Source organism: Euprymna scolopes, chromosome 45 (genome assembly GCF_053919585.1).
Source record: "Euprymna scolopes isolate OS-2025 chromosome 45, ASM5391958v1, whole genome shotgun sequence".
NCBI classification, from domain to species: Eukaryota; Metazoa; Mollusca; class Cephalopoda; order Sepiida; family Sepiolidae; genus Euprymna; species Euprymna scolopes.
Genome location: NC_136526.1, coordinates 2,159,947 through 2,172,002, shown reverse-complemented (window position 1 = coordinate 2,172,002; position 12,056 = coordinate 2,159,947). Strand labels below are relative to the sequence as shown.

At 43.5% G+C, this 12,056-nt stretch overlaps 1 protein-coding gene across 1 annotated transcript in view; it reads left to right on the top strand.

Annotated features, from left to right (window-relative positions):
* Positions 1-11,119: 11,119 nt before the first annotated feature.
* Positions 11,120-12,056, top strand: part of LOC145269126 (CD2 antigen cytoplasmic tail-binding protein 2 homolog) — a 53,124-nt gene continuing 52,187 nt past the window's right edge. The window contains exon 1 of the mRNA XM_080124726.1: positions 11,120-11,399. Coding sequence (XP_079980852.1) covers positions 11,174-11,399 — 226 coding nt within the window. The 5' untranslated portion in view covers positions 11,120-11,173. The remainder of the gene's footprint in view (positions 11,400-12,056) is intronic.

The following is a 12,056-nucleotide window of genomic DNA, read 5'->3' as shown; positions in this document are numbered from 1 at the left end:
ACTTTTATAGATAGATAGATAGATAGATAGATAGATAGACTAATAGATTAAACAAAAACATATATGTATACATAAATATAAATGGAAACAATTTTTTGTTTACTGTAAAGATTTTACGCAAATATTATGCAAGTATAAATCATGTAGAATATCTGCATGAATATAATTACACATAATAGTTAACCCTAGATGACCATCCCGAAAAAACTAATAGGGAATTAATTAAAATGAATGTTTAAAAGAATATGCAAATTAGCTACATTTTTTGCTAATGAATGCAATCCCACAGCCCATATATAAGAAAATTGTATTTTCTTTCTAAATAAATAGAAAAGAGAGCTCTCCTGTCTTTTCTGCTTGCTGCTTTGGCTGTCCCCGACGTCCAAAGACCGGCTGCTGGCCCCTGTTGGGCGGGTGAGCCTCGTTTTTATTTTTCTGCCTCCCCGCGAGGCCACTAACTGTCTTGTTTTCTATCTTTTTCAGGTTGTCTCTCTTCCTGGCTCGACTTAAATAGCTGACCGGTCTGCATCTGAGGTGGTTCGGAGTCAAATCCAACGGAATCCTCAGCCAGGCTCACCGGCGGCTCTGAGCCGGGAAGAAGACGCAGAGGGGGAGGGTAGCTGGTCCAGGCTCCAGTGCAAACATGCCTAGCCCGGGGTCCGGATTAGGCCCTGAAAAAGTTCTACCACCACGCGGTCCGGGTTCCGCCCCCCCCCCCAGCCTAACCCAGGTTCTGGCGGTCGTGTCCCCGACACGCCCGCCGGTTCAGGCCCAGTAGACAGACCACTAGGATGGTTTAGTGTTGCCCCCCGCACAAAACCCGGTGCTGTCCCTCGCACCGCTAATCTAGGAGAGTCCGTCGCTCTAGGCAGCGGCTCTCATGTAACTAGTCGTACTGCTGTTCCCGGCAGTATTAGTAGTAGCAGTAGATTTAGGCCAGCTGAAAGAGGTGTTCCGACTCGGTGGAATCACCAGAGGAAGAGGGCTTTTAAACCAGCAACCTCTGGCGATATCTCAACATTGAGAAACACCGACCCGGAGCAGACGTTTTCGAACGAAATGCCTGACAATAGGGACGACGCCATTAATATGCTAACACTGCTAGACGAGCAGCTGAACGCCGTGTGGCAAGCCGATTTAGAATGTAGCAGCGACAGCGACAGCAGTGAAGATGAAAACAAAAGACGACTGCTAGGACAAGCGAGAGAGTCGCGTCAACGAGGAAGGAAGGGGACCGCTCGGACTGAAAACAAGAATGGGGCAGCTAGTACCACAGCCACAAAAGAACTGGCACTGACTCCTAAACCGTCGTCCCCAAAGGAGAAACCAGGAGAGTGGCCGACGTTGCCAGGGAGTTCACAAATAATAGACTCGTCCGGCTCAACTATTCCCCCGGGGCAGAGAACACCGTCGTTAACAGTGTCACCGACGACGTCGCCGTCGCCGGTAATATCAACACTGCAGACGGCCACGGCAGCAGTTAAAGAATGGGGCCTCCAGTCGCAACTAACTCCCGGGGATTACCGCCGGTTATTCGATACAAAATACAAGGATTTTACCGACGGTAATGTTATTAAAGTAGAACCGGGAGCTGTGGAACGACTATCGAAGAGAATAATATCCTTAGTCTCCATAGACTCGAAGAAACGAGCGTTAACCGGTGTGCCGAAAGACGACATGGCGAAAATTCTGGGGGAATTAAATATCCCCGCAACCTATATCTGCCGTAGAAGCTATGCAGTGTGGGATTTACTACTGCCGAAAGAAGAAGACACCGTCAAAATATTCAGGTCGGAACTCACGTGGCGACACATTCGACTTAAGCCGGAATATTTAAGTAAGACGCGGACGAACGTGTCTATTTTGGGAGTCCCCTGTATTCTCGGCCCTGAGCAATTAGGGGCCTTTATGAGTCAATATGGGGACGTAGAGTCTGTCATTCCTGTCCGTGGTCCCCGTAACCTTATGGTAGGGGACTACAACCTAAAAATGCGTGTTGACAAGGAAGGATTACAAAACATCCCCCCCATGCTTAGGTGCGACATATGGTCGATGAGCATTATAGTAGAAGGTCGCAGGCCCCACTGTTGGAATTGTCAACAGCACGGCCATATGGCACGGGAATGTCCGAAAAGAAACCCACAGACAGTAGTAGTAGTAGCAAAGCCAACGGCAGTGGTACCAGCAGCCCCTGAGAAGCTAACCGGAGGGGGTAAAGAAGCAACAACGTCGGACGGCTGGACTACAGTGGTAAAGAAGAATGGCAGAACTACTAAGACCCCCTCCACAAGAGAAGCAGCCCCCTGAGATACAAGGTCGGCTGGTTCCCACAGTATCGTCAACGGTCTCTTCCACCAACGTTATCACTAAAGAAGTTGCTAGCCGCCAGAAAAGAATGCATCCGGTCTCCTCGTCTGACTCAGAAGGGGAGCACGATAAGGAAACGGCTACTGTGGTAGAGTACCAAGTGCCGAAAAAGGAAACTAAAAAGAAGGCGAGAAAAAACAAGGAGGCAGGGTCCCGTTCCCCATCCCCTATGAATGTAGAGAAGACTGTCTCTACGGTTCAGCCACCCAAAACCCCTACCCTAACCCCATCAGCTGAACCAAAATCCCCATCCGTTTTCGATACCCCCCCAACCGGTGCCCGTTCGTTGTCCCGGGAGAAGCCGGCGACAAAAACCAACAGCGGTAGAAGAGCCGCCTCTGTATCTCCTGTAAGGAGTGAAAAGACGAAAAAGCTCCTCTACCTTCCTGGAGACCGGATTTGCAACGTAGACCCCCTTCACGCTGACACGTATATAACGCAGCGCCATAGAGGTCTGATTAAGCCGCTTAGAGAAATGAAAATGATCGATGGGAAAAGTGTTACCAACCCTTAAAACTTCCCAGACGCCCCCCTAGTCATGACCTTTGTGCGTCAAACAAAAACTGGACGCACGAAGGCCATGTGGAATATGATCGACGACGCCAGGGGGCGATTCCAGATTTAAAGTTGGTGGAAGAGGGGCATGACTCCCTCAATCAGCTGGCGCCGAGATGCGAAGGTAGGGTTCCTATTTACGTCCACCCTTGTTTGTATAGGGCCCTTAAATTAACGTTTCCCCTGGATGTCGGAGGTATTGCGCGAGACGGACGAGTAACGTCCGAGTTGCTTTCGGGCAACCTCGCCCAATCCTGCGGCACCCTTTCTAGCAAAGACTTTAGGTCGGTGGTTGCGGATATCTAGACACAATGGCCACGTCCTTGAGCTTGTGTAGTCTGAATGTTAGGGGCATGAGGTGCCGAAGCAAAGCCGCTAGGGTACTGAGGGACCTCATGTCGATGAATATAGATGTGGCTGCGTTACAGGAGACTCACTATGATTGCGTTAACGATCATCGGGTGCTGGAGGGGCATTATGATGTCTGTTCAACATACGGTGATAGTCAAAGTAGGGGGGTTTCTTTGTTAGTTAGGCGCACCCTTTCTGCAACGGTTAGCGTTGTTCACGCGGATACTGATGGTAGACTGATCGTGGGCGATGTTGCTGTGGCAAATAGAGTGTTTCGAGTCGTCGTGGTGTATGCGCCCAATTGCATACGGGAGCGGGTTTCCTTTTTCCGGCGGTTGGAGGTGTTTCTCGGAGGTTCGGAACGGTTAATACTAGTGGGTGATTGGAATGCCATCCTTGATCCCAGGGTAGATAAGGTGGGCGGGACTAGCAGGACGGATGGGTGTGAAACCAGTCTGTCGGACCTGATGGCTAGATGCGATCTGGTAGACAGGTATCGGGTGGATCACCCGGGGCGGAAGACGTGGACGTGGCTCTCTAGCAGGCCTTCCGCTTCAAGTACTTACTTGGATCGGTTGTTAGTTAGAAGAGGCAACATAGAATACATATCTTGTCCCACGTTCCACTGGTTAGGCCACTCTGACCACAAACTACTTGTGGCCAGGTTAGACTTAGATAGTAACCCCAAGTTAGCTGGGTACTGGAAGTTAAATACCTCCCTACTGGAGATAGGTGACTTTCAGGAAAGGCTAACTAAACACATACAGAAGGGATTAGTGGGGGTGGTTACCGGGAGTAAGTGGTGGGTAAACGCCAAATCTAGCATTAGAGACTTCTCTGTCAAATATGGCCAACGCCTCGCGCTAGATAGGGCCAAGGCAGAGAAGCGTCTAGAGGATAGACTATCCCGGGCGGTGGCTGGGGGGGATTCCCTAGAAATAGGTTTAGCTAAGGCTGACCTGAGTCGTTTGACTAGCGAGCGATATCAGGGCCAGGTAGTTAGGGCTAGAATTAAAAAGATGCCCAACGAAGCTGTGAATGTTGACAAAGCCGAACGAGTCTATTCGCTCGGGTGCAAATCGGATAACTACATTCGTAAAATTCAGAGCCTGGAAGGGGACTCCTTAGTGTCGGCTCGGGGGATTTGCGAGCGGTTTCGAGTGCACTTTGAAGATCTTTTTGCGCAGCTGTCCAGGCTCCGCGTCCAGGAGTTTGGCAACTATTTGGCTGGCTCGCCCCGCCTGGAGGTGGCCCGAGCGGCTGGTTGCGATGGTCGGGTTACAGCGTGTGAGGTCGTAGCTGCTATGAAGCAGGTCGCCTATAACAGATCACCAGGACTCGATGGACTGCCCTACGAACTTTACTTGAGGTTGTCGCACATGTTTGTTCCGATTCTGACGGGTGTATTTAACCACTGGTTTGACACGGGATCTATCCCGAGTCAGGTTACCAAAGGAGTGGGCACACTTCTGAAGAAGAACGACACACATGTTGGGTGGATAGATGATTTTAGGCCAATCACGTTGTTGAATACGGATTTAAAAATCCTGGCCCGGGTGCTGGCGAATCGTTTGCAGATTGTTATTGCTGACTTGGTCGAACCGGATCAGAATTACGCTGTGAAGGGAAGATCAATTCAAAATAATTTGCATTTGATACATACAGTCATAGAAAATTTAGAAGACGACACTGAAGCCGCGCTGATTAATTTGGATCAGTCCAAGGCGTTTGATAGGGTTGATCATCGTTTCCTGATGGCTGTTTTAGAGACCGCCGAATTTGGATTCGGCTTCTGCAGATGGATTTCCATTTTGTACGCTTGGCCGACGGCAGTTGTGCAGGTCAACGGGGTGCGGTCGACGCCGTTCGCGGTTTCTCGGTCGGTGCGACAGGGGTGTCCGTTGTCGCCCTTGCTGTATGTCCTCGCGCTGGAACCATTCCTTAGGAAAGTGAGGACTAGGGTGGCTGGACCGGCCCTGCGCAGAATTGCTCTTCCTGGCGGTGCACGAGCCAGGGTTTCCGTGTTTGCCGATGATGTAACCGTATTTGTTTCGAGCGTTGTTGATATTATTACGGTGATTAAGGCTCTCAAGCGTTATGAACAAGTTACAGGGGCCGTAGTACATCTCAGCAAATCCGTTGGCCTGAGGTTGGCCGCTTGGCGGGGCTCGAATGCTTTGCCTGGCGCATTTGTCTGGACGGATAGCCCGGTCCGTATTCTGGGTGTTTGATTTGGACCCGGTCTATGTCTAGATAAGAACTGGTCGGAGGTACAGACCAAGGTCGAAGCGTCTGTGAGGGTTTGGCTTCGAAGGGGATTGTCCCTTAAAGGTAGGGCGGAGGCATGCGCCACTTATGTGTTTCCGCTGATCCTTTACCGATTGGCTGTACTTCCTCTGCCTGCGGTCCGCATGGCGGCCTTAATGCGTGCACTCTTCTTACTGTTGTGGAATGAGCGACGGCCGCTTGTCCGTAGACAGGCCTGCACTCAACGTCTTGAAGATGGGGGCCTGGGGATGCCTGACCTGGCTAGCCACAAAAATGCCGAAAGGTTGGTGTTCCTGGGTAGAACTCTGATTGAGGAGTCTGATTGGGGCCCCGCGGTCGGTGCAGCTTTTCCCGACCTTATCCCCAATGATTTAATTGAATGCCAAAGAAGGCCGAGAGGGCAATCAAGATTCTTCAACGAATGCCGAAATGCACTTAGAGCGATGCCAGGGTCCTTGGACCTTGCACAGCCTAGAAGGGCATTATATCAGGGATTAGTGGTGGGGACCGCTTCGGACCCGCTTGGGGAGCGGCTGCAGCTGTCGGAGGGGGAGGTTTGCTCTCTATGGAATTGGGCGCCAGGCCGGGGATACCTTAACAATTCCGAATTTTCCCTGACCTGGCGATTGGTTAGAAACGCTCTACCCCTCAATGACATACTGCTTAGAATTGGTATGGTATTTAGTCCCTTTTGTCAATTCCATTCGTTTCATTATTTTTTTTCATAAGTAAAAAAAAATATTTGTTTAATTTTCAGTTCTTTTTTTTTTTTTACACGGTGATCACCACTTATCAAGGGATAAGGGTTATTGCATTACGTTAGTATGGAGATTTGATGAAGTGTTTACATGAACACATGTTATAACTAAAACGTTCATTCTTTCACACTAAATAAATGACGTTTATCTCATTTTGTTTCCTTCAATTCCATTCGTTTCATTATTCTTTTGTAACGGGATTAGTGACCTGAACGTGAGATGAAAACACATTTCCTTTTTCCTTCTATAACACCAGTCCCGCAACGAACGATGGTTACACCCGCGCGGACATGAACACATGTTATAACTAAAACATTAATTCTTTCAACAGTAAATAAACGACACGTTTATCTTATCCATCAATTGAGTCTTTGTTTCCTTCAATTCCATTCGTTTCATTATTTTCTTGTGGCGAGTTAGGGTATTATTATATCCTGGTCTGCAACAAGTGTCCTAACGCACACATTTTCACGTTTTACTCTTTCAGAACGCTATGCCCCCCCCCGCCCTTTTTTGAATTTCCAACGACTTTTTCCATTTCTAAAATGGAACAGAGTCATACATTTTATTACATCAAAAATATATTTTTAAATATTTGTACTGGTGTTTTGTTTTCTTAATTTCATTTATCTAAAAGAAGTCGCGAAATAAAGATGAAACGTTGATGAAGATAACTTGGTTTGTTCCTTTTTTTATATATATACTAGCGGGGGGGGGTATAGATCCGTGAAGGCGTCAGCTTCAAAACCAAACTCAAGAGCTTCGTACGATCTGTTCAATCTTAAACAAAACAAAAGATAATAAAAACATTTACCAGCTTTGGCTAAAACTACCTTTCGCATTTTTCTACAAGAGAATGATCACTTATCAAGGCCCGAATGTCACTCAAGAATAAGGATTATTGAGTGTAAGGTGGTCAGCAGCAACTTCTAGCATTGCTACAAATATAATTTGCTGATTTCTTTCTGTCGTCTGATGAGAAGAATAGCAAGAATAGCATTCTTTGAAACTCCGCGGAATAAGGACTTTGTAAATTGCTTTTTTGGAGTATTAAGTCGAACAATAAATATGATTTATAATTTCAACTTACAGTTTTAATTTCTTTTTTCTTTATATATATATATATAATATGTGTATATATATGTGTGTAGTTTTGGGTAAATCAAAACACCTGGGTGTTTTTGTCGAGAGAGGGGGAGGTAAAATAAAAAAAAAAGTTTTGGTAGGTAAGTATGAAGGATCGAACCTGAACCTTTGAGGCAAAGTTGGAAATTAAAGTATGAAAAAAAAAACATGCGACGTTAACCACTGGGCCGCCACGAAATAGTAATGGAAGCATGTTTGAATTTATTTACGTATTAAGAATTGGCAGGTACTGTACTTAATGACTTAATCAGGTCAACTTTGACTGCGGGGCAGTATTTTATTTACTGCAGGGCAGTATTTTTCATTTTTTTTGTTTCCCCAAGATGTTGTGGGGGGAAACAAGCTCCCCCATAAAAAGGGGATTGTCCAAATTGAATAGCAATTGTCTGATATAAGGAGATTGCTTTCGGACGTTTGACTGCCAGAATTAGTTTCACTGTTATTATATGAAAATGCCTAATTCACATGCGGCGATCGAAAAATGTTGAATATTTATCTTTTCAAAGTTGAGCAAATTAAATAGACAGGCGACCCCTGTCGTTAACTCGTAGATATTATCATTTAGACGTGATATAAAAATTTTTAAGAAGAAGTTAGTCGACCGATTGCTTCTTGGAAAAAAGCCTTTCTCAGACATACACAAAAAGCGAACATACATACATACATTTTCGCTTTTATATATATATATATATATATATATATATATATATATATATATATATATATATATATAAATGTTGTTTGTTTTGGTTTTAGCAATATGTTTTGAATGAATTCAATTATTTATGAAAGTGCATTTTTACCTAAATGCGAGCTGGGAAAAATTTTCCCTTTAACCAATTTGGTACCCCCACATGGGGAGCGGTATATATATTATTTTTAAAATATAATTATTCACTGACACGTGTTTTGTCGTCTACGACTCATCATAGTGGCTGAATATATATATTAGATTTGTGCAAAAATAATGTCTTTTGACATCCAACTGCCTGTTCTACAAATACTTTAATGGTGAATGCTCTGACGAACTGCAAACACTTGTACCTCCCCGACGTAACTACCCCCGACAAACCCGACAAGCTACTAAGTCTCATCCCTTTACAGTGGAGATCCCTAGGTGCAAGAAAGCCTTTTACTCCAATAGTTTCTTCCCCAGAACTGCGGGTCTTTGGAACTCCCTTCCGGGATTCTGCTTTCCCAACTGCAATGATATGCAGAAGTTCAAGTGTAATGTTAACAAACATCTTTCTACTCTTCTCCCTTCATAATGACCCCGCTAATTAATTCCCTAATAGTAGCCCCCTTCTTCAAAGTGGCACTGTGCCTTGTTTGGGGTGAAAATTGAATAAAAAAAAAAAAAAAAAAAAAAAAAAAAAAATGTCAAAAAGCGACATTACTTTTGTACCAACCTACATTTCATTTCATTCATCAACATAAAATGTTATAAGAAAATATAATGTTTTATGTATGTATGTATGTGTCTATCTATCTATCTATCTATCTATCTATCTGAGAGTGTCATATCTGCTTGAGGGTGTGTAAATCGCTAGTAGGACTGAAAAGTAATCTTCGGACACATGGATTTTCAGTGACTGAAGGAGTGGCACTCGTCCGACAAGGCGTTGCAATCATCATGTATGTATGTATGTATGTGTGTATGTATGTATGTATGTATGTATGTGTGTATGTATGTATGCATGTATGTATGTATGTATGTATGCATGTATGTATGTATGTATCTAAAACAAATAAAATAAAAAATCCAAGCAAGGAGGAAAAGGGACAAAAATGATCCAATCGCTGATCACTTACTTACTATTTATGACTTTTGGATTATTTATTCGTGTGTATTTTGCATGTGTGTGTGTGTGTGTGTGTGTGTGTGTGTGTGTGTGTGTGTGTATGCGTATATGTGTGCCTCTACGTGATTACGTTTGTATGTCTGTGCGCATGCACACGTATGTTGCCGTATGTCTATGCACGCATGTGTTTATTTCCATGTGTATGCCAGGTGGAGGGGGCTCCCGTAAGCCGTGGTGAAGGCAATCCCTCTAGGAGATGCAAATCTCTGAGTTAAAAAACATAAAGCGGGAGACCAGTACCCGCATTAAGCTGGTCTGCAGTTTGACTTGTTGCTGGCTATCTTGCTCTTGCCTGTTGCTGGATGTCAACATTTTGAACCGAGAGAGAAATTTAACTGTCGTACAAAGCTAAAACTCTGTAACACCATCAGGTACAGATACTCCCTCAGGCTATAAGAAAAAAAAAAAACGGTCCTATTGCGATGGAAAAGTCGTGACGCGTGTAGGTCTGAAATACTGGAAGCATGTAGTAATTGATCTGCCATTATTATATGTATCTATGTATATATATATATAGGTGTATGTATGTTTATGTACATGTGTATGTGTGTATATGTGTGTCTGTGTGTATGTGTGCATGTATGTATATGGGCGTGTGTATGTGTATTTATGCATTTGTGTATGTATGCATATATATGTTTGTATGTGTGGGCATGTATGTATGTGTGTATGAGTGCATATTTACGTACATGTATGTATATGTAGGTAAGTGTGTGTGTATATATATATGTATGTGCGTATGTGTACGTATGGATGGGGGTGTATGTGTGTATGTATTTGGAGGTGGGTATGTATGTATATCTGTATGTATTAGTGCATATTTACATACGTGTATGTATATGTAGGTAAGTGTGTGTGTATATATGTATGTGCGTATGTGTACGTATGGATGGATGTGTGTGTGCGTATATATGTATGTGCGTATGTGTACGTATGGATGGATGTATATGTGTGTATGTATTTGTAGGTGTGTATGTATGTATATCTGTATGTATCAGTGCATATTTACATACCTGTATGTATATGTAAGTAAGTGTGTGTGTATATATGTATGTGCGTATGTGTACGTATGGATGTATGTATGTATATGTGTATGTATGTATATCTGTATGTATGCATGTGTGTCTGTATACGTATGTATGTGTATTCATAGTGTATGTACATATATGCGTATGTTTACAGATATGTGTGTATCTATATATATGTATATTTGCGTTTAAATACATATATATATATGTGTGTATGCATGCCAATGACCGTCTTGTGTATGTTTATGTATAAGTATGTCTATGTATGCATATATGTAATGTGTATGTATGTATGCCTATGTGGGTTATTTGTATGTGTGTATGTGCATATGTGTATGCATGCGTGCATGTATACATATGTATATATACCAGTGACCGTCTTCAGTGTCATGTCTGCTTGCGCGTGTGAATTTTTTTTTTTTTTTTTCGGCAGGACTAAAGTTAAGGTTATCTTCGGGCTCATGGACTTTCAGTACTTAAGGGAGTGGCACTCGTCTGACAAGACGTTGCAATCATCATCTATCTATCTATCTATCTATCTATCTATCTATCTATCTATCTGAGAGATGCAGATAGATTCATTGTTTTTTTTTTATTTATTTATATTTATATATATATATATATATATATATATATATATATATATATATATATATATATATATATATATATATATCACCTTTCCAGGTGAAATTTTGAGAAATTTTAAACAAATGATTAAATATAACTTGCTGTTCGGCTGAGGACCTTAGCGTGAAATCGTGGTCGACGCTCGCCATGGGTGAATAACACGCGTGTTTTTAACTTTTTTTTTTTATTATTCAGAGGCAAACTAAAAATGTCTGAAACAGTCTCGAAGAAACCGCTTCAGAAGCGCAAATTAGACCCTGCCGACTTACGGGGGCCTTTAAAATACCCGTGTCGCTCCGGTGATGTCGACGAATCCGTGCGCGGTAGAAACGACGAGAAAGTTGGCCGGAGATTTAAAGAGAAACATTCGCTGGACAGCGACGAAGAAGATGATGTGAAATGCGAAGAAGTTTTGGATGAAGACGATATTGAAGGTAACTCGCAAGAACCCTTCACTTTTTTTTTTTTTTTAGCTTACCTCATATCGCGATTTAGGCTTTCTTCGAGCAAAGTCTCTCGCTTGCTGCAGGCCTGTCAGACTAAATCAAACATCATGAAGAAAATGTGTCCATATTATTTGGATTCATCGGACTACTGTTCTCATCTTGAGTGTCATTTTCACAGCGCTTTGGTCGATATAACCTCCGACCTTCTTCCGGTGTATCTTGTCGAACTCGGGAATGTTTCGTTTCAGTTGAACTCGAGAATTTGGACGGAATTTCGAGCGGAACCCTTTATTTATTTTACAGGGGTAGCATGCTCTTGTTTCGTCAGCCATGACTAGGCAGAGATCCTAAGTAATTCGAATTGTATTTTTCGGTTGACCACACTGAGGATTGAACCTTCAACCTTCGGGAGAATATCACTTTTTGCAATTGATTTTTCCAAGTACTCCAGTTACTCTAACCACTGCGCACTGCGCCACGGGTCAAGGGACAAGAGCATGCTATCCCGGGATCCCGGTGAAATAAATAAAAGGTTCCGCTCGAAATTCCGTCCAAATTCCCGAGTTCGGCAGAAACATTTCAGAGTTTGACAAGATACAACTAAAGAAGGTCGGAGGTTACATCGATAGACACACTGAAAATCAC